This window comes from Physcomitrium patens, chromosome 9, assembly GCF_059467195.1.
Source record: "Physcomitrium patens ecotype Gransden chromosome 9, ASM5946719v1, whole genome shotgun sequence".
NCBI lineage: Eukaryota > Viridiplantae > Streptophyta > Bryopsida > Funariales > Funariaceae > Physcomitrium > Physcomitrium patens.
The window spans coordinates 793,570-821,432 of NC_143418.1; the positions used below are offsets into that span (position 1 = coordinate 793,570).

Here is a 27,863-nt window from a genome sequence, read left to right on the forward strand (position 1 = left end):
CCAAAGCTAAGAACGATTAGGGCCGAGGCACATTGATAATTGAAAAAGGCCAGGATAAGATTGTTCTACAGAGGTATCTAGTACAATATCATGGAGAATCTCAATTGCCAGAATCAGAATTTACATCAGACAATGAAAGTCAATCGATTGAGGCAAATGACGATGCTATAGGTTCACCGCAATTTGGGGTAGGACAAAATACTTCAACAACAAAGGCAGGAGTCTACCAATGTAGAAGTCCCGACAAATATTTACTGCATCAGGAGGATGCGACTAACTCGGATCATGCTATTGCCGAATAGATGAACAATTCTGCAATCAATAGAGTCAGCACATTAGAACTAGATTTGGGTGGTTCTCATATGTCGGATAATACAAGATATTCAGATCAGGAGAAGAAAATTAAATGAGAGGTTGTTGAAGACCCTGTGTATCAATCTATTAACTTGGGCACCAATAAAATGCCACAGCTAACTAAAATATATGTCGGTATTATAAGTACAGAATTGGATGCTTGGAAACAATTTTTTGTCTGTCACAAATCTACCTTTGCGTGGTCATTTGCGGATTTGAAAGGAATTCTAGTTGATGTATGTCACCACCAGATTATTCTGGAGGAAGGTGTTATGCTAATTTGTCAAAGACAACATCGGCTTAACCTAAAATATTCTCTTTTAGTAAAAGAGGAATTGGATAAACTTCTCGATGTGGGTTTTATTTATCATGTTCTGCATAGTGCATGGATGTCGCCAATCGTGATGGTACGGAAAAAGAATGGGAATTGTCAAGATTTTTGGAAACTTAATGTGGCTACCAAGAAAGATTACTTCCCATTACCTTTCATGGACAGTATGGGTAACATGTTGTCATTATCACCAAATAGTAAAAGAATAGGAGTGGGGCACCAGTTGAAGTCATTCTGTGGTGTTATTTTTGGTTGGCTGAAGTGCCATTTTCTTGTATTTCTTGTGTTTTGAGAGTAGTAGTTCTAAATAAAAGTTAACAGTGAGGAGCCAGTCACAAGTATCGATTGAAGATATTCCAGAATGGATGAGTCAGTAGCAACAACAATTGGAACTTCGAGATGTCCAGATCTTGAAATTGGATGCTCAAGTTCGTGTACTGGGTGAGTACAATGAAGACCTTTCAGCTCAATTGAAATGGGAGCCGATAGAAGGATTGAAAAAGGAAGAAGATTTGCAGTTGGAATTGGAATTGGTGGAACCAATAACAGATACTGTGGCAATTGATTAATTAGATAGGCCAGAGGGATCGAAATTTTTGTGGAGATTTGTTAGATAATTTTTAGATAGGTATCAATTGAGTATTTGCGAAGATGCTGCACAAATAGGAATGGAGCTATGTAGAATAGATATTAATTTATTTTTGAGAGATATTGGTAAAATATATTAATAGTCCATATAATAGGAAATTCAGGAGGACGGATGAGTGATTTAGTTATTAAAAGCGGTTAATTAAAAAATTACGATTAGAATCTGGAGAATCAAGGGAAAGTATGTAGGAGTTGTAGAAGTTAATTAAGGTGCCATCGCTGTGATAGTGTAAGCCGGGATAAGCTTGGTGCTACCTCTTTTCTTTTGTTTGTTATTTTCTTTGAATAAGAGGATTGAGAGTTTCTGAATATTGTGAAGTGAATTATGGAATGGAAATATGATTAGTATTATTTGAGAAGAAGAAAGATTGAATGCTGAAATCTGATTGTAGTTCAGCAAAGAGAATGAGTCTGTGTTTGTGTGAAACACTGTAATGTGAATGGCAGTTCTGTGTGAAGAATTCCAGTGATTGGAATGAGGGTAATTGTATGCTGAAAGCTGTGAGGGTGCAGTATTATAGTTGGAGATTGTGAGGGTGAATATATTGGTGGAAATAGCAGTTATTAGTATGACTAAATTGCTATAAGGAAGAGACCGATAAGGTGAAGGAGGAGATTATAGTTTCCTTGTGTGTTCAGATATTGGAAATAGAGATGATACATTCATGAGGTAATTGATTGTGTGATCCTAACATGAATGCTTAAGTAACTAGTCATTTTTTGTATTCAAATCTCCCTATACGGATTTATGCTGGAAGGTTTCTTCCTAAATAAGTAAAACGAGCAATCACAACTACTAATAGATGAATTAAAAAAAGGAACATCCTCCCTTTCAAGTTGGTAACAAAGTGTGGCTTCTTCAATACAATTTAAAAACCAACAAGTCGTGTGATAAGTTGGACTACCAAAGGTTAGAACCATTTATGATTCAAAAATAAATTAATGACGTAACTTATTGCTTGGAATTACCTTCTTGCATAAAGATTCATCTAGTCTTTCATGTTTCTATTTTAAAAAGGTATAAAGAATCGAACATATCAGGTGAAAGACAACCACCACCTCTTATGGTTGAAGTCAATGATCATGTTGAATTTGAAGTAGAAGAGATATTAAATTCAAGGATAAAATATCGAAGGCCTGAATATCTAGTCTATTGGTATAGATATGATATCAATGATCATATGTAGAAATTAGTTGGCAATCTTGTAAATGCACAAATAAAGGTTCAAAAGTTCCATCAATGATATCTATCCAAATCAAAAGTGATAAAATGAAGAAAAATAGCTTAGTAAGATAGCTTTATCATGAATTTTTTTAATTCTTGGTGTTATAAAGAAGGGAGGGAGGCAATCTCTAAAGAAGAATTCTTTTAAAATATTTAGAACAGTATAAGTCAATAGTTCGAATTCACGACCATAGCTTGTTTATATTCTTTTGGTCTTGTTTACTTTATGTAATATGGATAGTCAAAAAATAGATGCCCTATCAATCATACCAATTCAATCAAGTAGCTCGCGGAGACGATCTTAAGAAGAAGAGTTACTTAAACCACAAAGACATCGAAAGATACCTAGTAATATGTTATTAATAATTGTATTTGAAGTAAAACCTATTATTATAGACATACTCATAATTACATAAACAAATATGTAGAAGTAAATAAAAGTAGATAAAAGTAAATTAATTTTATAGTATTTGACATGAAAGCTTCCTAGAAGCTTTATAGATGCTACTTTGACTTCATAGGTATCTTTAATTGACTTTTTGGATTAGAAACATAGTCAACAAGTTGGCCATGTGCCACACATGTTGTTAGCTTGAAGACCGAACTAACTATGTGGCCCACACGTAGAAAAACTTGTCTTGTAAGTCAAGGCATGTGTCCTACAAAGTCAACACATATTAGAGGTCTTATAGAACGTCACCACGTAGCCCCTAGTTAGATAGTATATATAGAGACAAGAGTGAAGCCTTCTTCACTCTTGTCAACTCCTTTCTTACTTCTAGTCTAGTTTCAAGGGTCTCTAGTTTCTTTATCTTTTGGCAATAGCCATTCCAGTTTATCTTTCAATATACATACTTGTTTATTTATATTTTGTTACCTTTCTTTGAATGACGGCTGACTTGTCTAAATTATTTTTTCATCGACTTCTTGTCCTTGACAGATTGACAAGAGTACACCTACAATATCAAAGCTTTGTCTAATCTTGATTAAGAGTGGATTACCCTTTTTTTCTTGATAAGACATAAGCATATTAGAAGTTGTGGATTATCCTCTTCTAAACTGATATTGTCTTGAGTATTTTCCTTTGTTCTCAAGTCCTCTCTTCTATTTGTCTTGAGCGACATTAGACATCTTCTCTTTTCTAAGTATTATCATAGCAGAACTTGTTGAAATGAAGAATGCAATGGCACCAATGTAAGAGCAATTGAAGAAGTTAATGCTTGCGATGCATCAACTCAATTTACCACCACAACGAGCAACAAGATTGGCAAGAAGTGAAGATATAGAAATGGTTGGAACTGCTTCAACATCTGTGTGAAATCATGTCGTTTCTCCTATGGTGGAACGCCCTTCTAGTATTAGAGAACCAAGAATTATCCTATCCGAGAAGTTTCATGGTACAGATCCAAGTTTCGAAGATTTATCAATCAAGTGCAACTAGTGATTGAACATCAATCCCAAAGTTATCCAATTCCAGGATTGCAAGTTAGATTCATTGGTACGCTTCTTTCAAATTCAGCACTATCGTGGTTTTCATCTTTTCTTGAATGATGAGATCTAATATTGGATAATCTAGAGTCTTTTTTGGCGGAGTTTCAATCCATATATGGAGAACATGATGTAATTCGTGTTGCAACCAATATGATCCGTATTTTACGATAAGATAATCGATTAGTAACATTGTATGCTTCATAATTTCTACAACTTGTAACTGATATCAAGTGGATGATATTGCACTTATTAGCCAATTTCTCTACGGATTACAATATGAGGTAAAAAAATTAATGCTCAACTTACCTGATCCTCAAACATTGAGTCAAGCAATTGACTTTGCTATGAAGTGCGACAATCGCCTTTTTGAATTTTGATCTGAGAACCATACAAGTGAACCTCAAAGTTACTATAATTCAATGGCAATACCAACACCTGTTGAACACATATATTCGAAAGTAGAGGATATGTAAATTGATGCAGTACGTTTCAAACCTCTTATTGAGCAAGAAAATACTCGTCGTCGTCAAGAAGGATTATGTTTATATTGTGGAGAACCAAAACACATTGCTCAACATTGTCCAAAGAAATGACGCAACCACAAAATAAGGAGTACGGCTGTGAAAGAAGATAATATGTCAAAAAATGAGTTTGTCCAGCTACAATAGGGACTGTGCGGATGGAACCTTGCACAACATCTAGTAAAGGTCCTATTCTCTCCTCAGAACCCTCTCCTTGTTTTACATTAAATGTTATTTTAGGACCTAAACATTACAATGCCTCTGCCTTATTAGATTCAAGAGCCTCAGCGTGTTTCTTAGATGAAGTATTTACCAAAAGATAGAGCATATCTTTAATAAAAAAAACTAAACCTGTTCATGTAGAAGTCATAGATGGTCATCCATTATCTTCTGGAGATATTATCCATGAAATCCTTCCTATAGAAGTAATAATCAATGGTCATAATAGTTTTGTAGTATTTAATATCATTAGATCTCTCTCTAATCCAGTCATTTTAGGTTTATCGTGGTTAGAAAAATACAATCCTCAAATAGATTGGATTTCCTAAACTCTTACTTTCTCTAAAAGTATAACTAGTAGTGTAGTTAATTAAGTAAAGAGTCATAAGTCCAGTTCAATTAAATCCACGATTATAGGTACAAAAGCTTTCTTGTATGTTGCTATAAAAGAATCACCATATATTATTTATGCCACACCTGTTTCTACTGGTAGAAAGACTTCAAGTGGCATTCCAAGCCAATATCAAGAATTTCAAGATGTATTCGAAAAAAAGAATGCAGATACACTCTCGAAACATTGCTCCTATGTTTGCTCAATTGATCTTCAAGAAGGAGCACAACCGCCATTCGAACCAATCTATAGTTTATCACAAAATGAGTTGACTGAACTCAAAGAGTATATTGAAGAAAATCTAGCCAAGAATTTCATACGCCATTCTAAATCTCTAGCGGGAGCTCCAATTCTATTTGTGAAGAAAATAGATGGATCATTGCAGATGTGTGTTGATTATCGAGGACTCAACAAGATTATCATCAAGAACAAGTATCCACTACCTTTAATATTTGGACTTCTTGATCAGCTGAATCAAGCTAAGATCTATATAAAAATAGACCTCCAAAGAGCATACAATCTAGTACGCATCAAAGAAGGAGATGAATAGAAGACTATGTTTCAAACTAGATATGGATATTTTGAATACAACGTCATACCTTTTGGACTTACAAATGCACCAGCAGCTTTTCAACATCTAATGAATGATATTTTTTAAGAGATTTTGGACGATTTTGTGGTCTATTATCTAGACGACATTTTGATTTATTCTAAGAATCTAGAAGAACATGAACTTCATGTTCGTCATGTGTTACAAAAATTAAGAGATGCAAGATTCTAAGCCAAGATAAAAAAAAAAAAAATATATGTATTCTATACTACTCAAGTCGATTTCTTAGGTTACATCATTTCAAATGATGGACTTATGATGGATCCTAAGAAAATTCAAACTATTATAGATTAGAAGATCTCAAAAACGGTATGAGATGTCCAATGCTTTTTGGAATTTGCCAACTACTATTAGATCTTCATCAAGGACTTCTCTCGAGTTGCAGCTCCACTTACACGTTTGACTTATAAAGACAAACTCCAATGGAATGAAGAAGCAGAAGTTACTTTTGAATCTTTGAAGACAACATTTGTTTCTGCACCAATCTTGTATTGTGTTGATTTTTCCAAAGCGTTCTTTATGGAAACAGATGCATCAGACTTTGCTTTGAGTGCGGTTTTGTCACAAATGAGAATAGATGACAAACTTTATCCAGTAGCCTTTCACTTAAGAAAATTCTCAGCAACAAAAATCAATTATGAGATCTATGACAAAGAACTTCTTGTAATTGTGGATTCTTTTCAAGAATGGCATCATTATCTAGAAGGCGCTTCCAGTCCAGTCACCATGTATATGGATCACAAGAACCTCGAGTATTTTATGTCAACATGCATATTAAATCATTGTCAAGCTCCTTGGAGCATGTCTTTATCAAGATTCGAGTTCATAATCACTTATCAACTAGAAAAACAACAAGGTTTATCTGATGCCTTGTCTAAACATTCTTATCTTGCACCAAAAGAAGGAGATGTAGCTTTTGAGCAACAAAGAACGGTTCTCTTGAAGCCTGAGTAATTTCATCTTCGAGCAAAAAAATCAACATTAATTGTTGATTTAATTTTTATCAAGCAAGTCCAGTTAAGTATGTCTTCAGACCCTCTTGTTCATAATATCAAGAATAATTCTTCTAAATCTCATGATCCCTCTAAATTCGAGTTCAAAAACAACCTACTTTATTTTGAAGGACACCTATATGTTCTAGAAGGAGAAGCACGTTTACGTATTCTTCAAGCTCGTTACTACTTTCCAACAGCAGGACATATTCGATACAATAAGACTTTAGAGCTGATATCTAAGGATTTTTGGTGGCCTCAAATATGAAAGGCAGTCAAAGATTTTGTACAATCATGTGATGTTTGCTCAAGATCAAAAACTCCTCATCATCGACCTTTTGGACTTCTTCAGCTATTACCCATTCAAGAACAACCATGGTCTTCTGTTTCTAAAGACTTCATCATGGATCTTCTAGTCTCAAGTTCTTATGATTCTATATTCGTTGTCGTATGGCGTGATTTGCTATCTGGGAATACACTGGGTATCTAGCTATAGAGAGTGTACCTTAAACCTTTATATGATTCTTTTTTTTGGCTTCCAAAAATCCTTTATTTTTGTATAAAACTCCAAATATAACAAAATCCCTTCAAAACATATTTTTCCCGCAAAGGGTTTTCTCACCCGGAAACTTTAGAAAATCATAACTATTGATCTAACCGTTCAGTTTGTTTCAAATTTACAAGATAGGTAGAATTTATCCTTAACTTCTACCACAAAAAAAAACCAACTGCAAATTCACTTCCGATCTTTTGGCATCTAAAAAACCCTAGCAGACACTCCAAACCCTTATTTACAAGCACCCGAAAACTATTTTCTTTATATCTCAAAAACCCAAACTCCAAATGTCATAAAACTTATGCACAAAGTTTACTAACATAAAATTACACATCCCTTGAAATTTTGAGCCAAAACTTCACAAAATTGCTCGAGATATAGCTCAAGAGACAAACACTAGTAAATCGGTTTACTTACTACCCTTAGATTGCATGTGCTGATTTCAAAATCCAATAACTCCTTCATCCCAACTTAGAATCTAGTAAGCAATATGTGAAAAGTATAGCCGCAAAAGTGCTTTCTCCAGTCGCGGTCGTCGATCCTCAATTGCCATCCGTACGCGTGCGTTATGTCCAAAAGAGTGACAGTAGGTCCAAAACTAATATCTTAACTTTGAGCGCCTATAACTTCTTCATAAAAACCCCAAATGACACAAAACTTGTACCAAAACCTTAACCAAAAACCTAAACCTTCTGATCCTAGCCTTCAAAGTTCGAATGGCCTCGAGAAACTAATCCTAATCCCTAATATGGCCTCGGGTAGCCTCCTCAAAGCCCATTGGTCATGATTTTTGACCAATAGGAATGGAGATTTTTATTTTTCATCTCCATTCATCTATATTGGTGCCCTAATTCCTCCCTTTGCTACCAAAATCCTTCTTCAATCCTTTTTCTTATAAGATTTACATAATGTATGCTCTAAACACCAAATAAAAGAACCAAAATAAGTTTTCAAATGTCACCAATGTCTAACAAAGGTGACTCTAAATAATTAGAAGTTACTATCAACCAAAACCAATCTTAAAAGCCATTATCAAAAGGAAATTAAAGTTATACAAATTCTATAGTAATCATTCTAAATAACCTCTTCTCAAAGTAATAATCAAATTATATCCTACAACCAACTAAAATCTACTAACATGGCTCTCACCATGTTACTTAATAAGTTATATATTAAGAACATAATTACATTATTTTCATATAGTAGCCGAACCACAACACGACATCGTGATAGTAGATCATCTTATTAAGATGGCATATTTTGTACTATGTATAAAATCTATCACAAGTGAAGAAATAGCTAAGCTCTTTCTTGACAATATCTATCGCTATCATGGATTACCCAAGGATATTTTATCTGATAGGGGAACTCAATTTGTATCAAGATTTTGGCGGACTCTTTTCAAGATTCTAAAAATGGATATAAAACTATCTTCGACATTCCATCCCCAAACTGATGGACAAACGGAGTGTGTTAATCCAGTTTTGGAGCAATATTTAAGATATATCATCAACTATCAACAAGATGATTGGACAATTTTTTTGCCATTAGCAGAGTTTGCTTATAATAATACAATACATTCTTCTAGAAAATAAAAACCTTTCTTTGCTAATTATGGTTATCATCTATGACTTGATACTTTTGACTTTTCAAAAGTTGATAATCGTGTTGCGAAAGATTTGGCAATTCATTTGTCAGAGCTGCATACAACAATGAAGGCGTAGTGAAAAGAGGCTCAAGAACAACAAAAAATCAATGCGGATGTCTATCGAAAGGAACAACCACCATTCCACATGGGTGATAAGGTATGGCTACTTCATCGCAATATCAAGACCACTCGTATTTGTGACAAGTTGGACTGTCGAAGGTTGGGACCATTTTTTATTTCTGCAGAAACTAATCCAGTTGCACATCGTTTACATCTATCGGAGTCAATGAAAATCCATCCAATATTCCACGTGTCTCTTCTTGAACCAAAGAAGACAGTGGACATACCAAGAAGACGACAAGCTCCACCTCTTCTTATAGAAGTGGATAATAATAAAGAGTTTGAAGTAGTAGAAGTCTTAGATTCAAGGAGACGCTGAAATAAATTAGAATATCTTATCCATTGGTGCGGATATGATATTAGTGAACGCACATGGAAGCTAGTAAAGAATCTTACAAATATAACAAAGGCGGTGGAGGCTTTTCATCGATGACATCCATCAAAACCAAGATGATAACCTTCTTTATAAAAGAAACAACATCTAGGCAAGATAACATTCTACTTTCAATCCTTGTTTATAGCTTCTTTGTAGTTGTGATGCTAAAGAGATGGAGAATCAACAACCAGCGGATTTGATTCAAGAGCCTTCATTTGCTGAACTACCAGACGAGATATTATGATTGTCACAATCTTCAAGACGATGCAATTGAAATGAAGATCTTCAAGAACGACATGTCCTTCCTCAAATAGATGGTGAGATACAACGCATTTTGTATCACGACTTGGGAAGGGACTCCCGATGTTTGGTGATTTTGCTAGAGGTAGGAACAACTCTTGATGGTGTTCCAAATATTCTATTCGAAGGAAGTTATGAAGGCCTCAACAATGATCAAATAACTGGGTGGTCTTCCTGCCCTGGTATGGGACACTACCGATGGTTGAGAGGCCGTGTCAATCATCTTTGAAGAGAATAAAGATCAGAGTATGTGGTGAATACAATTCGTCATATCATAGATTTCTTCAACATATGATGACCGCTCCTCGTAGAACTCGTTCTTAGAAGGGGGGGTAATGTCACGGACATATTCATAATTACATATACAAATATATAGAAGTAAATAAAAGTAGATAAAAGTAAGTTAATTCTATTGTATTTGATATGAAAGCTTTCTAGAAGCTTTATAGACATTACTTTGACTTCATAGGTATCTTTATTTGACTTTTTGGATTAGAAACGTGGTCAATAAGTTGGCCATGTGCCACACATGTTGTTAGCTTGAAGACCAAGCTAATTATGTAGTCCACACGTAGAAAAACTTTTCTTGTAAGTTAAGGCATGTATCCTACAAAGTCAATACATATTGGAGGTCCTATAGAATGTCGCCATATAGCCCCTAGTTAGATAGTATATATAGAGATAAGAGTGAAGCCTTCTTCACTCTTGTCAACTCCTTTCTTGCTTCTAGTCTAGTTTCAAGGGTCTCTAGTTTCTTTGTCTTTTGGCAATAGCCATTCCAGTTTCTCTTTCAATATATATATTTGTTTATTTATATTTTGTTACCTTTCTTTGAGTGAAGGCTCACTTGGCTAAATTACTTTTTCATCGAGTTCTTATCCTTGACACCTACTTATGAAGAACGTCCAGAAGGAGTGTTTGTAGGACAATTCCATAATAAAGATATTGAATTTTATGCTTGGTCACAAGTAGAAGGCTTGGAGCACTATCGATAGCTACAAGGATCTATTACCCTATGCATTGCAAAAAACAACTGGAATATATAGCAAACATCTTGCGATAGATCTTTAACTTCTTGCGCATATATTAACTTGTAGCAACATTGCTTTTTGAAGACCTCGATGCTAGAGGAAGAGGTGATCTCACTGATATACAACTAAAGAAAAGTCGAGAAGATTCTAAGAGCTTTTAGAAGGTTCTAAGAAGCTTCTTGTAGATCCTAGAAGGTTCCAAAAGGTTCTAATAGGCTCTAAGAAAGTTCCAAAAGGTTCTAGTAGATTCTAAAGAAGTTCTAGAAGGTCATAGGAGATCCTAAAAGGCTCTAGGAGGCTTTAGATGATTTAGGAAGTTGTGGAGGAAGGATCTTAGGCTTCCTTTGATCCTAAGCCTTATAAAAACTTCTCAAGAAGCTTCCTAAGACCTAGTATATATAGGACTCGAGGTTGAAGGGATCTTCAATCTCGACAATTCACTTCTTATGGTCTAGCTAGGACCTTCTTGCCTTGTATCTAGTTATTGTTTTAATGTCAAACTAATTTCATTTCTTGATCTTGAATCCTTGTCTTGTATATGGTCCTTAACATAACCTTCATTTTTTTCATAGTTTAATCTATGATTCTACTAGACAAATAAAAATCTGTAAGTCCATTATAACTAAACTTTTATTGATATGTATAAGAGCTTTCATACATGTTACTAAAAAAGAGTCAGCTTTTGCTATATATGCAAGAATTAATTTTGATATAGAAAAGACTTCAAGTAGTATTTTAAGCTAATATTAAGATTATTAAGATATTTTTAAAAGAAGAATATTAATATCTTCAATTTTTATTGTATGATCTTTGTTTATCTTGATCTTACTTACTAAATTTTTTTAATTTGAATGCAAAAATATTACATGATGACTACACAAATTTTATAAGTTTTTTGCAACTTGAAAAAAGATTACAAAAATTGAAAGATGATAAAAATTATTATATAGTCATTGTATAGTTACTAATGGGAGCAAATGATAAGCTCTTCTCAGTAGCATTCCATTCTAAAAAAATTCCTTCAACTAAGATTAACTACAAGATCTACAAAAAAAAACTTTTTGCAATCATGGATTCATTTTAAAAATGACATCATTGTCTAGAAGACACTTTTACTCTAATCACTATATATACAGATTATAAGAACCTCAAGTATTTTATGGAAGTACATGTTTTGAATCATTGCCAAGCTTATTGGATCATGTCTTTATCAAGATTTGATTTTAAGATCAATTGTTGACTAAGAAATCAATAAAGTTTTTCAAACACCGTTTCTAAATATTCTTATCTTGTATCAAAAGATGAAGATGTATCTTTTGATCAATAAAGAATGATTGTCTTGAAGTTAGTACATTTTCAACTTTAAAAAATAAAATCAACATTGACTGTTGATTCAACCTTTCTTAAGTAAGTTCAATTAAATATGTTCTTTAATACTCTTCTTCATAGTATTAAAAATAATTCTTTTCAAACTTATGATACTTCTAAGTGTGAATTGAAAATAATCTAGTCTATTTTAAGAAATAATTATGTATTCTAAAGATGAAGCATAATTATGTATTTTTTAAGTTCATCATAACTTTCTAATAATTGGATATTTTGGATACAATAAGACTTTAGAGCTAATATCCAAAGTTTTTTAGTTGTTTCAAATATAAAATGTAGTAAAAAACTTTATACAATCATGTGATGTTTGTTTAAGATCAAAAACTCTTTATTATTGATCTTATGAACTTCTTCAGCCATTATTTATTCCAAAACAATCATGGTCTTTTATTTCTATGGATTTTATCATAGATCTTCTAGTCTCATATTCTTATGATTCTATATTTATGGTAATAGATCATTTTATCAAAATGGTATATTTTATATCATGTACAAAATCTATCATCTATGAAGAAACAACTGAATTTTTTCTTTACAATATCTATTGCTATTATGGATTACTCAAGGATATTATATCAAATAAAGAGATTCAATTTGTATCAAGATTTTGAAAAATTCTTTTTAAGATTTTAAAGGTGGATATAAAGTTATCTTTGAATTTTTATTCTCAAATTGATAGACAAATAGAGTGAATAAATCAAATTTTGAAGTAATATTTGAGGTGTACCATTAATTACTAATAAGATGAATAGACAACTTTCTTGCCATTGAAAAAATTTATTTATAATAATAAGATATATTCTTCAATGTAAAAAATAGCTTTTCATCCTAATTATTATCCACAACTTAATACTTATAACTTTACAAAAGTTAATAATCTTACAATAAAAGATTTGACAAATCATTTATTTGAACTACATATAATTATGAAAGTATAATTAAAAAAAACTCAAAAATAACAAAAGACCAACACAAATGCCTATTACAAGAAATAACCTCATTTCTATCTTAGCGACAAGGTATGATTATTTTATTAGAATATCAAGATTAATTGTCCTTGAGACAAGTTGGATTATTATAAGCTTGAATTATTTCTTATTTGTGAACAAATCAATCTAATTGCTTATCGATTATATCTACTATAGTTTATGAAGATTTATCTCATATTCTACATATATATTTTTTTAAATTATATAAAATAGTCAATATCTTGGAAAGAAGATAAGTGTCACTTTTTTTTTTGTAGAAGTAGATAATAATCAAGAGTTTGAGGTGGAAGAAGTTTTAAACTCATGGTGGTACCAAAATAGATTAAAATATGTTATTCATTGATATAAATATGCTATTAATGAATACACATGAAAGCTAGCAAAGAATCTTACAAATGCAGCTAAGAAGATTGAAGCTTTTTATTGAATACATCTATTAAAATCAAAATAAAAATATTAAATCTTTTTTATAAAAGATATAAAAAAATATATTCTATCTTCTATTATTGTTTTTAGTTTTTTGTATATTTTTGGTACTAAAAAGATGGAAAATCAACAACCAACAAATTCAATTCAAGAGCTATTTTTTACTGACTTATTGCACAAGACATTACAATTGTCATAGCCTTCAAGATGACATAATAGAGATGAAGATTTTCAAAATTAACATGTCCATCCTCAAATAGATGGCAAGATACATTACGTTTGATATCATGACTTTAGAAAAGAATTCCTATATTTGGTGATTTTATTAGAAGTAAGAAAAATTCTTAACAATGTTTTAAATGTTTTATTTGAAAAGAGCTATAAAAGCCTTAACAATGATTAAATAACAAGGTGAACTTTTTGTCTCAGTATGAAATACTATTAATGGCTGAGATGACTTATCAACCATCTTTGAAAGAAACAAAGATCAAAGTATGTAATAAACATAATTTACTAAATCTTGAACTTCCTCAACATATAATGACTCATCCTTATGGAACTCATTTCTAGAAAAAAAAAATAATATCACAGACATATATATTTATCTAAAGAAGAAGTATTGAAGAGAAGATAGATAGATGTAGATTTGATATTATATTATAGTAAAGCTTCTTAGAAGCTTTATAAATGTGTATTTAATTTTATACATGATTATAGTTGATTAATAGATTAAAAACTTGGCCAATAAGTTAGCCATGTGTTGCATGTGTGGATAACTTGTAATACAAGCTAACAATGTGGCGTGCATATAAGAAACTTGATTTGATCTTTTAATTCTATGAGATTCATGTCTTTGATAGTAGATTGAGGAGTCATATTTTTCTAAGTTAGAATATGAAAAATGAAATTAGTCAATATATTATGATACAAAGGACCTAGAAGAATAGGAGACAAAGTGTGCTAATTTATATTGATTGCTTGCAAAAAACACTAGGAGATAAGTAATGATGGACAAGAAGAAGGATGAAGGATAGAGAATGATGGAAAGGAACATAAATATGGGATGAAGGAAGGAAACATGGACATGGACAAGGAAGGAAAATAAAGACATATGATTGGAGATAGAAGACGGAGACTGGAATAAAAAAAAATCAATTATGAGATGGCAAGGGAGGTGTGCCTTTAACAACATTGAAATATGCTTTAACAACTTCCTACATATATTAAATTGATAGAGTGTGTGTGTGTACATATATTTGTATATGGAGAAGTCTATTAAAAGTTTTGAAGAAATTTGTGCATGTTTTATTTATTTATTTATTTTATTACTGATATAATTTAATAGCTTTACATAAATTTGAAATTTCAAAGCTTGCAAGTTTGGATTTGAAGAAAGAATACTTGCAAAAATTCTTGTTTTAAAATGAACAAAGCTAATACCTTTTGATTCAGGTTGAGTACAAAGTTGAAACCTTGTAATCATTTGTTTTGTTTTTGTTTTTTTTTCCTTGAATTACTTTTCATAAGGGTATTCGTAATTTGTTTTACATACGTTTCTGTGTTTTCTTTGGTTTGCAACAAAGAGTTTTCTACTGAGCGAAGCGTGAGAGTTGGGAATGGTCACGGAGGGAGGGAGGGAGGCAACCCACCTCCCTTCCAGAACAATCCAGCTTCCTGCCCTCGCCAACTCCGTGTGAACGCCACCCACACAAACCATTTGTTCCCTCGGCGTTCTCCATGCGATCTCGCGTTCTCATATATTCAAACCTAGCCCGGGCGAACCCAGCAAACGCCAGGAACACCCTCGGCGCACCCCTGGCCCCCCGCCCGCCCGCCCGCGACCCTTCCTGTGAGGCTTGAAGGCCCTGTACCTGTTCGCCAATTGGGAGCAGGAGGATGAGCATTGGCTGGCGCGGGCGAACGCAGCGGGTCGCGCTCAGGGGGAATGGAGGGAGCTCCTCGCTCGGTGCTCTCTCTCTGAGAAGCAGAAGAAGGGGCAGGGGGGGGGGGAGGGGGATAGAATTCCTGAAAGAGGGAGTTCTTTGCTACGTTGACCACCACTTTGCTACGGAGCACTGCCGCCTCGATTCCGCTCACGCCGTTGAGCGCTGGCGTTGCATAGTTAGGAGGGTGGTGGGAATTCTTGCTGCTGCGGTGCTTTGGGTTAGTGGGTTTTGGCGATTAGGGTTTGGTGTGTTAGGGTTTGAGAGAGGGCATGGAGAGTTGCATGTGCGACCGAACGAGGATGGAGAGAATGGTGCTGTAGTTGGTCTGCGTGGGAGTGCGTGGTGGGGTTTGATGTTGTTGCGGGCGTTTCGAAGGTGGAGGCAAGTGGAGTTATTATGCGTTTACTAATGAGGTAGTTCGTATCAATCCAAGGGGAGCTGAGGGTGTCCGGCTCTTGTTTATGGGTTTGATCGTGCCAGAACTGATGGCGGATTCGGAAGACGTGAGGAAGGCGGCGCCTGAGGTGGAGAGCTTCGCCGTGGAGTCGTGGGAGATGGTGGATTTGAAGGTGAACATGAAGAAGTTGCTGTCGACTTCCCAAGTTGCTTCATCTCAAGTTTCTGCGGAGGCTTGCATCGCCAGTGAGAGTAATGGATTGACTACGGAGCTGTTGCCTTTCCGAACTGATTCCATAGACGCTGCCAGTGGCCCTGACCAAGTGGATGGCTTCCTAAAGGAAGCTCTTCAGAACCCTCGAGATCGTCTCACAAGTAAAGTTCTATTTTTATTCTTGGCCGCTTCGTGTAGAGGCACTGTTCAGTAGGTTTTTGGGTCCCATCAGGGTTTTCTTGTTTCCTATTTTATTCGTACTACATATCATTCGATCCACCATTTTAGTATCGGACAAGGAGAGACGCACAGCTTTCTGTGGGTTGATTCTCTGGCTCTAATTCGTCGTACTGCGATAATGCATTCAGCAACTATGAGGTCAAGTTTCTTGTGGCTCACGTACTTGGATGTACACATTAAGTTACGTATGCACTTTTTTAATGTAGGAATTGTGACTCCTTTAGACGCTTGTTATTCCAGTGATTTTACACTTGGTACTACCTGAACTCCATGGGCAGGAGTGCTCTCTCGCAATGTGGATATTTCCAGATTTAATATGATGCTTTGTTGTTGTGTTTTCTCAGATTTATCAACTTTCTTTTTGTTGAAGTGAGTGGGTGTTACTGTTTTTATTGCGATTTAACATGCGATTTGTGATATGTCAATTTTTTTGTGCAGTTCTAAGGTTGGAACAAGAGGTTGAGCGATTCATTCGTAATCCCAGCTTGCAGATCCTTGAGTTCCAGCCTATGCCGTCGTCATATCTTCGATTGGCTGCACATCGTGTGGCTCAGCACTATAACCTCCAATCAATGGTAGTTGATGGAGGTTCCGCTGAAGGGACGCGGATTGTCGCCAAAAAGACAAGTGAAACACGCTTTCCGAGTCTCCGCCTTGTTGATATACCTGTTGTTCCCCTAGCAGGTGATCAAGAAGAGAAGGTAGTGGTGGCACCTGCCGTGCCTTCTAAGGTCGCCATCAAGCAGAGACCATTGAAGGGGGGTCGCAGTAATGGGTTTGGGCCAGGTGGGAGCTCCGGCAAGCTGAACCCGTCGAAGAGCGTTGAGGAAAGAAAAGAAGAGTATAACAAGGTAACTGTTGTCAGTGTGATTTTGTATTTAGATTTTTGAAAGATTATTTTACTGCGGATTCGTCTTGGTACGTTGTGGTCGAATATAGCTACAAGTGATGGTTCTGAGATTTACAATTAGTTTGCGTTTGTCTGAAGTTCAGGAGATTTTGGATACCGTAGTTCTTTTTCTGATCTGTCCTTTTGTATTTCCTTAGGCACGTGCACGCATCTTCTGTTGCGAATTGACAGGAAAAAGTGGCGAAGAGGAGCCTGAGCCAGAGAATGGTTTCGGAGTGGCTAGCTACAGTGCCGATGCCCCTCGACATGGAGAATTCGTTCAGGAGGACAGCGCTAAGAAGTCTAGAGTTATCACATCAAAAAGTGCTTCTGTATCTCCACCCAAAAGAGATTCCGTATCTCCACCCAATGGTACCCTCAAAGATAATAGAGAAAAGGACTCTTCTGGTAGGGGAAAGTTGGTGAGTTGTAATAGCTTGGGCAGTATCGGAAACGGTGGGAGTCGAGTAGCCATATTTCGTGACCGAGAGAAAGACAGGAGGGATCCTGATTATGACCGGAGCACTGCAAGGTATGCACAGCGGTTTGATCCTGGATTTGGTGTCAGTATGGGACCGTATGGGGGCCAAGCATTGTATGCACCAGTGGTGAACTACAATACTGAATTCCCGCAGCTAGGGGTTCCTCCAAGGGGCCAGTTGCACATGGATTCCCCCCAACCTCAATCCCTTGGCCCACAACATCTTCGAGCACCCTGGGTACCACCTGTTAATGCTATGGGGTATCGATCTTCTGATTCAATGATTGGGCCTTACAATCCCGCTCAAATGGCTCCGATGGCTATGTACATGCGAGCTCCCCAGTTTGCCTACCCTGGGCACGCCATGAGCTACATGCAGCATCCAGATCATTTCCAGCAAACTCAGGTATTGCACGTTCTTTGTACCTAGTATTCATTACAATGTGTAAACAGTTTGATGGGTTGAGTGCTTTTCAGGATGTATGTTCGGAAACGCTGCTGAAAACATCACTTCATTTTGTTTTTACAAAACCCTGATTTGTGGAGCTTGAGAAAATTTCAGTTGGTACTAACATGTTTTGTTGTATATGTTGATGACGGATACAGCAACTACATACACAGCAGCAGCGTGACACAAGTGTCAATCAGGCCCGGCGCCGTTGAGCGCCGGACGCAGCCTGCCCCTGCCACCCTAATGTACAACCCCATCCAGTGGTGATAATAGCCGGATAAAAGGTTGGCACATCTGCGGATTAAAGTAATATCTTGAAGGGTGGCAGGGAAGGCGCAGGCAAGCACTAGGGGTAGTAGAGTTAGCGATGCACTAGGTAGTTGTAGACACATAATCTGGCCCAGAATTCTTGCATGATTCATTCCGGAAGGTTTGCCTTCGACCACGACAATATACTGAAGATCAAGGAATGTTGTTAGAGTGCAGCTGGCGAACTGTGCTAGGTTTAGGTGCCACATTGCACATTTTATGCGCCAATGGGTAGCAATATCAATCGTGTCCTACTTCTACTTAGATTACCCCTAGTGCCATGTGTTAGTATTTGTAGGAAAGCTGATATACGCAAGGTGGAGACATTTGAAGGCGAGACGACTCTGGTTTTCTGAAATTTGACTTGAACAGGCTTTGTGGGCCGTGCAAGCAAGATATCTTAAGTCCCTTTTTTGGTTGCAGCAAGAAAGCTCGAGCAATCTGCTTGGTAATAATTTTACTGTCTCTTTAGGTTACAGTAGACCACCTAACTTCTTTATCTTCTTTTGGTGGACTATAGTCAAGTTGTTGATTATTCTGCAATACTTATCATCTAATCCATGTTAGCATTTGAGTCTCTTGCACTAATATTCCGTGATCCTGTTTTGTCTTGCTTAGCATACTGCAGTCCAATTTGATGACTCCATCCGTGATATGCATTACTTCGGGAGTCATTAACTACAAACTTCAAGCGGATCAGGTTAGCATTTCGGTGACGTATTGGTTTGGGATATTTCAATGCCTTTCTTGTCTCTCAGCAATTCATAAGCTGGTTTGTGAGCAGTTTTTTTATGTAGAATATTAATGGCTGTTTTTTCCCTTGTATTTTAAAATTTCAGTGATGGATTCGAACAGTTTGGGTGAGAATTTGACATTACTGCCTTCTGAGGTGACAGGCTTCGAAGTGATTACTCTTTTAAAATGTGGAATGGAGATTGATTGATGCTAACGATGACTGTCAGGCCCGGACATTCATGCGGAGAAGACGATCGTAGTCATTCGTTGACACACCTACAGGTGCTAATCCTTATTCCCTCATTATAGCTTGGCAAGAGTTTCTACGTGCTCATGGTTTTGAAAGGACATCTTTCTCACGGACACTGTACTAAAAAATTATCAATCTCGACTTTCTTGTTTTATTTCTTTAGAAACTTTAAAGAACTGGAGGTGATCTGATAGTTTCAGCTTTAACCTTGCAGTTGTTTATTATTCATCTTGAAACTCCTCGATTTTGGATATTGTTTACCTCCGTTCGAAGTACAGATTCCTGAGTTTTTAGGCTATTGTCATAATGCAGGCAACAATGTTGTATTAAGCAACGTAAGTCTGCTGTCATCTAGGATGAGTACTCCTTGGGCTACCTCGTAGTCTTCCTTCATTGCGCCTCTCATATTTCTGCTGAAGGTGAAGACGTTTGTGCTCCAAATATCTTCTTTCTCAAGGATGTACGAAGGCGTTCTGAGATCAGTGCTTGTATTGACTATGCAACGTTGCCTTGCTTAAATAGTGTGCGGTAGGGAAATTATTTTCATAGTATCTATGTGGATTTGGAATTATTTGTAATATTTTATTTTGTTTCTATATATTTGCAATGAAACGTACAACAGTTTGTGTAACTGGAATGGGTTTTCTCAAAAAATCATTAATATCACTCTAAACCTCTATTAGATCGATGACTCTTCACAACTCTTCGAATTGGAAGTAGTTTAAAGGTCTCCTCCAAATATGAATATATTGGTCAATACTGTCAGAACCCATTTGGCTATTGTCCATGAGCGACAGAACTTACCAACATGGTTTGGGAAAATGGAATCTTTTTGTGGGAAATTGGGGCAACAAGGCATGATAGTTTATTCAAATGACCCTATCTTGTTTATTCGCATGGCAATTTTTCACTTCCAGTCGATTTAGTTTAAAGCAGACAATATCTCTTACAAAAATAGGTCCAGCACTTTCAAGGAATGTTTTCTGTAAGCAATCCAGCCAAACGCCTGACTGTAATTTTCACACAACCGTTAACGTCACACACTTTTTGTTCATGTTATACTGCAAAACGTGACTGTATTAAAACAGTTGTTGGAAGAAACAGATACTGTCCAAAATGTTTGTTTATGTGTTGTGGAGGATTTAAATACGAGACCAATGTTTGTTAATATAAGCGCTAACATACATATCCAGATGAAAACACAATAATAAAAATAATCCAACAGTCCTTCAAGTCCTACACATCATCTCTTAGGTAGTAACAAAAACAAGATATGAACTCCTCATTGTTATAACCAAGGTTGTGAGTAAATTACTGATAATTTGTAGTGTGAGTTAGTTTTGGTTTCAATCTATTTGTTGAGGTATAATTTTATTTTTAAATATATTTTTAGTTTTTTTAAGAAGAATAAATGTGTACATAAAAAAAAAAAAAATAACCAAGTGGTTGGGACTAAAATTATATTTGTTGTAAATAGTATTGAATTGCATATAAATATAAATATATATACATTGAATGATCTTAATCCAAACAAAGATGATTTACTCTTATTTTATTACAAAGTACTTAGTTTTAAAACCATAATTGAAAATCCTTTAAATCTTTTAAGCACATAACTTAATACTTCAATTATAATAATAATGTTTTCATATAGATAAAATTAATTATATAGCAATAGATAAATAGATCAAAATATAATATAATAAACAAAATTGAACATTAGGGTACTTCAAAGATTGATCAATTGAATCTTGGGAAATAAGTGACTTGACCTCTAACAATTAACACAAATAATATTGCTTATACAAAAAATTTAAATGAATCCAAAAATATTCAATGTTGATTGATTATGTAGGTTTATAAATTTAACATTTGAAAATTTATTGAGTTTACTTGTATGTACGAATATATATATATATATATATATGTATTTCATATAAACATATAAAAATAATATATCTAAGACAATACTCAAATATATATTACCAATATTAATTAGTTTTTTATAACAACTACTTTTAATCTAATTACCTTTTTATTATATTTTTTTATTCTAGCCTCTAATAGAGTTGTAACCAATCAAATAATTTTGAATTATACATAAATCTAGTTGCCTTTGCAAGTTTAATTTAACAACAAATTCTCAATACTCATGCTTCAATTATACATATATAAATATAAATATATATAGTTAAGAGAAGAATAAATCACAATGCAAATAAATTAATACACATATTCAAGTCATCATTTTATTTTTCAAGCTCTACACACTATGAATGAAGTTTTTTCAAGTTGAATTCGACTTCTTTTGTGCCATACAATACCAAGGATTCCTGTAATGTATAAATAGACATGAAAGCTCACTCCCATATTAAAAACACTACTACAAACCATTGTTTATCTATAAGCAAATAATAATGAACTTAATATAACTACTAAAATTCACTGCAAGAGCTCTTTGCATTAAATCTACTCATTTGATATGTGTAAACTTCGACTAATCATAATTATAAATAAATACACACACGTATATATAGAAAAAGTGAGATTAAAGTAAAGTGTATCAAGGGAGGGAGGGAGGGAGGGAGCATAAGAAGGAGAATGAAGCATCATCGCCATCGCACATTCACAGTGTAGTCGGAAAGCACAAGATGAAGAAAAGGAGGACGGAGAAGAAGTAGGATGATACGGCGTCGACGATCGATCCATCCCACGAAGAAGAGGATCAACAACAAAAACAACTCTCCGAAACCAGACAAAACCCCCACGAAGAACCGGATCTCGTGGAATAACTTGCCGTGCGATGCGGAAGCAAGCAAGCAAGGAAGGATTGTGCCGTTTCACAGCAGCAACGAAGGAAGAGCGAGATAGAGCGAGAGAGATGGGGAGAGTAGCAACAGCAGCATCAGTAGTGGAGTGGGGCCATGCCATTGCTGCAAAAGCACTTGGCCCAAATATCATCCTTCATGGTGTCATGGACCCGCTGTTGCTGCGACTATCCGTTCCTGTATTAGCTCCCAGTCTCCGTCTTCTCATGCTCATCGTCACTCTCATCGCCCAATCTACCAAATTCAGGTTTTGTCCAGCAACTTTACTAAGAACAAAGGTCCGTAGCCTGCGAGGGCGTGTACTGGAGCAGCTACATGATGTATTGCGTCTAGGGATCAGGACACTGCAGAATCGGAGGCGGTGATGGATTCGCAGTTGCTGGAAAGAGAGGCAAAAGCGAGAGGGTGAAATGGGGAGACAGAGCGCGAAAGTGAGAGAAAGAGAGTTCAAAAGGGGATTTACGTGACTATGAACGGACAGTTGGGGATGAAGTATTGTGATGCTGGCGACGTGCCCGGCAATTGTAGCCCTAGAGAGGCTGACTCATCTTGCACACGTGATCGTAGCGAGATTTTGCAGTTGGGCACTGCTGATTCACACGAAAAATTGTGCTGCGGATCCACGTAAAAACTGATTGGGTGGACTGCTAAGCGGTGGAGTGGAGATGAATCTGGAGTGATCCAGGAGAGTGGTAAGTGAGTGAAACCAGGAGCGTCGAGGGTCAATGGAGGGCTCGGCGCGGCAGGCCGTGCGCGCCTAGGCTGCGTAGGTTGGCTGGTGGGTTCACCTGGAGTGAGGGAGTAGGGGGGGAGGGAGTAGGGGGGGAGGGACCAGCGCGTCTCTGGCGAGTGACGATCGATCGAGAGAAAGAGAGCGGGAGTTACGAACAATCTTGCCTTTGCGAGGGTGAGCGAGATCACCACAACGTTTAGACTCGGCGGCTGGTCCTTGGCTCGTCGAGTTTTGTGTTGAGCGGAGTAGCACTAAAAGATTGAATCATCTGTGTTTGTTCGTAGACACATGATCACAAGTTATCTGTGACTAGAATGACTAGATTTTTGTTGTACCGTTGCACGAGCGGCGCAGGTCTGTGTGTCTAGGTTGGGCTGGCGAGGCTTCGGTAGTGATCTCTCATCAGATCGTCGGAAGGATCTGTGATAGCGAGGAGGCCGGAAGCATGAGAGATCCTGGAGTGGATTTACAACGGAGTTGCTGGGCAGCGCCACGCTGTAGATTTTTGCTACTGTCCTACACTTGGCCAGCTTGTTGCGTTCACAAATCAGCGCAGGAATTTCGTATCGACTACAAAACAGTGTAGCTTGGGCTGGGTCTCTCTGCGGAAAGTCGGCGACTGAGAGTGTCCGAAGCCTTGGCGTCTCAGCTGCGGCATCGCGGGAAGAAAATAGCTAAGCAGGGATGGGTAGGGTCAAGTTAGAGATTAAGAAGATTGAGAATCCTACCAACAGGCAAGTGACGTACTCGAAGCGGCGCAATGGTCTCATCAAAAAAGCCTACGAGTTGTCAGTGCTTTGTGACATTGACGTCGCACTCATCATGTTTTCTCCCTCCGGAAAGCTCACACAATATAGTAATTGCAGGTGCGGTCCTCGATCTTTGACGCCGATGAAAGTGTGGCTAGTTACCTACTAACAATAAACTTCACGTAGTTTTTCCGTGTTTCGAAATGCTACCTAATGCACAAATCCAGCGGCGCAACGCCGGACCAGGAGTAGTTTAGTGTCAAAAGCTTTTGATGGCGAGCAGATTGGATCTCGGTAATTGATCATGTGGCAGTTCGATTGCATTCAACCAGTGTGGGCTTGAGATCTATCTCTAGATATAACTTGGAACTTTACCGAGAAACTCAAGGTTTTGCTTGAAGCGGTAGGTCGCTGTACTGGTCGCGACGTTATGAGTTTGCACATCTTGATGTGGCTTCGTGGTGTGTTGGGGGTTGTGCAAGCAGCATTGAGGACGTTATCACTCGGTTCGCTAACCTGCCAATGCATGAGCGAAACAAAAGGTGTGCATCCTCCTCCTCATTCTTGTCCATCACTGTCTGTCGGTCTTTCCCAGTGGAACGCACTGAAAAGGGTTTTTGGCAAACTTGATGCATGTTGAGAATTCTTTTGGTTGGGGTTCTGGGTTTGATGGGAGCAGTTTTGAGGATATGCTCACGCGCTTCGCAAATTATCACATGATTCACGATCGTAGCAAGTATACTAGGTAAGGGCGATTCTTTCATCCCGACATTTCTTTCCTGATTGTCATTTCCATTTAATGCACCAAATCAATAGGATCCAATGGTTCAAGTTTCTTGTTTAACTTGTTTGCATCTGTGCTGTGGGTCATGTGTATTCTCGGATGTCGACTCAGAAAACCTGAAAATCTGGAGGTCAGCACGAATCTGAATTCACACCTTTTTTATGATCTTCACAATCAAATACCTCTCATCAGATTGAAAAGAATTGATAATGCGCACCTTCTGAATAGCTACATTCACAAGCCTGTTCGTAAAGCTAGGGTGTCGCATTGACAAAAGTGTTGGTGGTGTGAATACAGTATCTACACAGGGCGCTGAAAAAGTTAAATGGAGAAAAGGATCTCGCAGCAAATCATCAACTCCTCACCGGAAAGTAAGTGAACTTATTCTTATTCAAGTAACTGGTTTGCTCCTGCGTGAACTAGCATCTGGTGACGTTTCCGAAGGCTTCTTACTATATAGGGTTTAAGGTTTGTTTATCAGTTCATTATGGGGGATCGTGGTTACGTCATTTGGTCGCACTTTGTGACCTTACTAACTGACGCTTATGTTGGCATGTGCTCTACGTCTGGACGACAACAGTAAGAGCTACGAAGTCGGAGTAAGTTCTTCCTCATGTCAGCTATCTTTGGGCTTGTTCCTTGCTTCACAATTTGCCATTTGCTTTTATCTTCATTTATTTATTTGTTTTCACGTGAACTGTAGAAGGTAGATCCCCTTCACTTCGCATGCTAGATTACGCGTCTGACTAACCGCGTTGTGTAATCTTTGATCAGTTATTACAAGAGGAGTTAAAGAAATCTCAACAGGAAAAGGAACTGGTGCAACAAAGGGCAAGGTTGTATTTGGCGGATGAGCACCTTTTACAGAACATCACTTCTGTCCAACAGCTTGCGAATATGGAAACTGAGTTGGAGCAGGCACTTGAACGCGTGCGTGCTAGGAAGGTACGTTTGTGATTTCTCATATCTGCGAAATATTTTTGTAACTCCTCCCTCACATTTTCAATGTCAATGCGTACTCTCGAGTTGTGAAGACATTAATTTTCTTTTGGGTGGTTATGGCGACATTTTCCTGCAGAGTTACGTGAGCAGTGCATATCAAGCTGCGAGTGCAATTCACCGACAGGTGCCTGATCTCAACCGTGGTTCACTGAGGTTCATCTTGTGTTTAGGGTTTCGTATAGTTTTTCAATGGGATTTACAAAGCGCTTGTTTCTCGATCAAGAATTGGTGCTATAAACTTGAGTTCCAGTTGCGTCGCGTCACTAAATTGAAAGTGTGTTCATCTCGCAGCAACATGAGTTTCTGGGCAACAGTTACCAACAGGTATGAAACGAGAATATGTTTTTATTTTGTGTACCAATCTCAACATTATTTGACTTAGTGTATTCGTCAGCATGAACTTTGGTACAATTCTAATTATTTAAGAATATTAGATGTGTAACCCACGCGCTTACTGTATATTGAACAGATGGTTGCACTACGCCAGCAACAGCAACAGCAGCAGCAGCAGCAGCAGCAGCATCATCACCAGCACCAGGCAGGTATTGCAGGAACGCCATCGCCATTCTTGCAATGGAATATGCCTGAGCGGAACGAAGCCACGCTGCAGGATTTCATGGAGCAACAATCTAACCCTAGTCAGGCAATCGTGCCTGCGCAGATGACAAGGTATACATTGTCTTGTTTATGGGTCTCCAGGACTAACTTGGCTCACTTGTGTAAATGAGAATTTCTTTGTTTTTTTGGTGGAATTGAGAGTGACAGAGAGCTGCTCTTTTTTCTTTTGTCTTGCAGGGAATTAGTTGTAGGCAACGGTGAAGCGAGCCCAACGGGCAACCATTTCTTTCCAGGTGCAGCATCCCAGTCGAATCTACACAACCTGGGGCAGATAGGCCATCTTGTGGGATCGAACAGGGGCTTGTCGATACACGATATGGCATTAGAGCAGCCTGGTGGTCAGTTCGAAGACTCGCAGAAGAAAGCTAAGCTAGAAGCTACGATGGGTTTTGCGTCGTCAAGCAGCAGTGGAGCAGCTGCAGAAGGAACTGCTGAAACTTTCACCAACCAATCTGAGCAGGCGCATGGAAGTACCGGCGCTTCCAACTGGCATCAGGCTCACCATCATGCGCAGGCATACACCAATTCCCAGTATCCAAATGGATTCTTCAATCAGGTGTGGTGAGTCTTCCGCAGCATCAAAATTGATCAGGCTTTCGCTAAGCAGGTCCTCATTCTGGATGAATTTTGAGCCCATCGTAACCCAGTGTGGTTGGTAGAGTGCAGATGCGTGGAAATGAATCATACCAGTGAGTTTATTGCATTTAAAGGAGCTAGGTCAAGTTAGGGTTGAAGGGCAGGAGGTCATCCAGAGGCAATTCTTGAGCACATGTGAGCCTTTTGCTGTTGGAGATAGATAATTCCATCTCTTCCGAGGAGGGAGGATTGGTGCGTTTGAAGCAGCTCATGCGGAACTGTTCCTGCAGCACACCCCAAACCTTAAAAACCTTGGTAGTGTCGATAGCTCCAAACTAGCTCAAGCTACCTTTGGTATGGTAAGAAATTCGGTAACGCTAATGCGATTCAAAGGTGAGGTTTGGTTCACATGGTTGCGTAGGTACAGTGTGGCGGTCCATGTCTGTTTCTAGATTGTAGTCGATTCATCTGAAGACGTTTCACGTCATTTCATTGTAGGTTTACCTTATTTACATTTGATCCCAGGCAGAGCATTTTGCCAGTCTAACTACGAAAGATTTCGCACATGAAAGTGTTATATACTTCAGGAAGTTGTGAGTCCATCTTGTTTGTACCACAGCTTCACAGCTCAACATAGTTCATTTTGGGTACAACAACCTTCAAGAATCACATCTTAACTGGATCGAGTTAATTCGCTTCTTGAACCGTTGCATGGTTGTGAACAAGTTTTCCCATGAGCTCAACTGAACTTTTATATACTAGAAATCGTGGACAACTGCATCAATATACTTAGTGTTAATCTGGTGCATGAAACAACCAAAGAACAAACTCACACTGCTGCTGAATTCATAATCTTCTCTTGGTTTCGCTAGTCTCACATGTGGGTAATATATCGTTGTGTAGAAGTTCATACCTCATGATTCTCATGCTTTTGCTTCTTCTACTAGACAGTATAAACTTGGAATACTTAATTTAGCATATGCTCTTGGAAAGGAAGTGGGCTCCGGATAGACCTCGACTTCTTCTTCTCCATACCCAACTCTCTCTT

General features: G+C 37.3%; 2 protein-coding genes across 8 annotated transcripts; both read left to right on the plus strand.

The window, feature by feature from the left end:
* The first annotated feature begins 15,528 nt into the window (after positions 1-15,528).
* On the plus strand, positions 15,529-20,156 carry LOC112286785 (uncharacterized). 4 transcript variants are annotated; one of them, XM_024529050.3, is made up of 7 exons: positions 15,529-16,331; positions 16,849-17,261; positions 17,458-18,186; positions 18,387-18,988; positions 19,159-19,240; positions 19,437-19,557; positions 19,838-20,156. In XM_024529050.3, the coding sequence occupies exons 1-4, from the start codon at positions 16,022-16,024 to the stop codon at positions 18,441-18,443; spliced, it is 1,509 nt and encodes a 502-aa protein (XP_024384818.1). In that variant the 5' UTR covers positions 15,529-16,021; the 3' UTR covers positions 18,444-18,988; positions 19,159-19,240; positions 19,437-19,557; positions 19,838-20,156. The 4 variants fall into 4 exon arrangements, with proteins under 4 accessions (XP_024384818.1, XP_090108946.1, XP_024384820.1 ...); XM_090252820.1 differs by having other exon boundaries at positions 19,169-19,240; positions 19,503-19,557; XM_024529052.3 differs by having other exon boundaries at positions 15,531-16,331; positions 19,503-19,557.
* Positions 20,157-23,099: 2,943 nt separating this feature from the next.
* On the plus strand, positions 23,100-27,484 carry LOC112286346 (uncharacterized). 4 transcript variants are annotated; one of them, XM_024528140.3, is made up of 12 exons: positions 23,100-23,952; positions 24,321-24,377; positions 24,515-24,580; positions 24,731-24,749; positions 24,917-24,990; positions 25,200-25,218; positions 25,394-25,564; positions 25,698-25,745; positions 25,913-25,945; positions 26,091-26,290; positions 26,417-26,800; positions 26,906-27,386. In XM_024528140.3, coding segments are annotated over exons 1-12 (1,254 nt in total). In that variant the 5' UTR covers positions 23,100-23,770; the 3' UTR covers positions 26,907-27,386. The 4 variants fall into 4 exon arrangements, with proteins under 4 accessions (XP_024383908.1, XP_024383907.1, XP_024383906.1 ...); XM_024528139.3 differs by having other exon boundaries at positions 23,181-23,952; positions 26,899-27,484; XM_024528138.3 differs by having other exon boundaries at positions 23,181-23,952; positions 26,417-26,795; positions 26,899-27,484.
* The last annotated feature ends 379 nt before the right edge of the window (positions 27,485-27,863 follow it).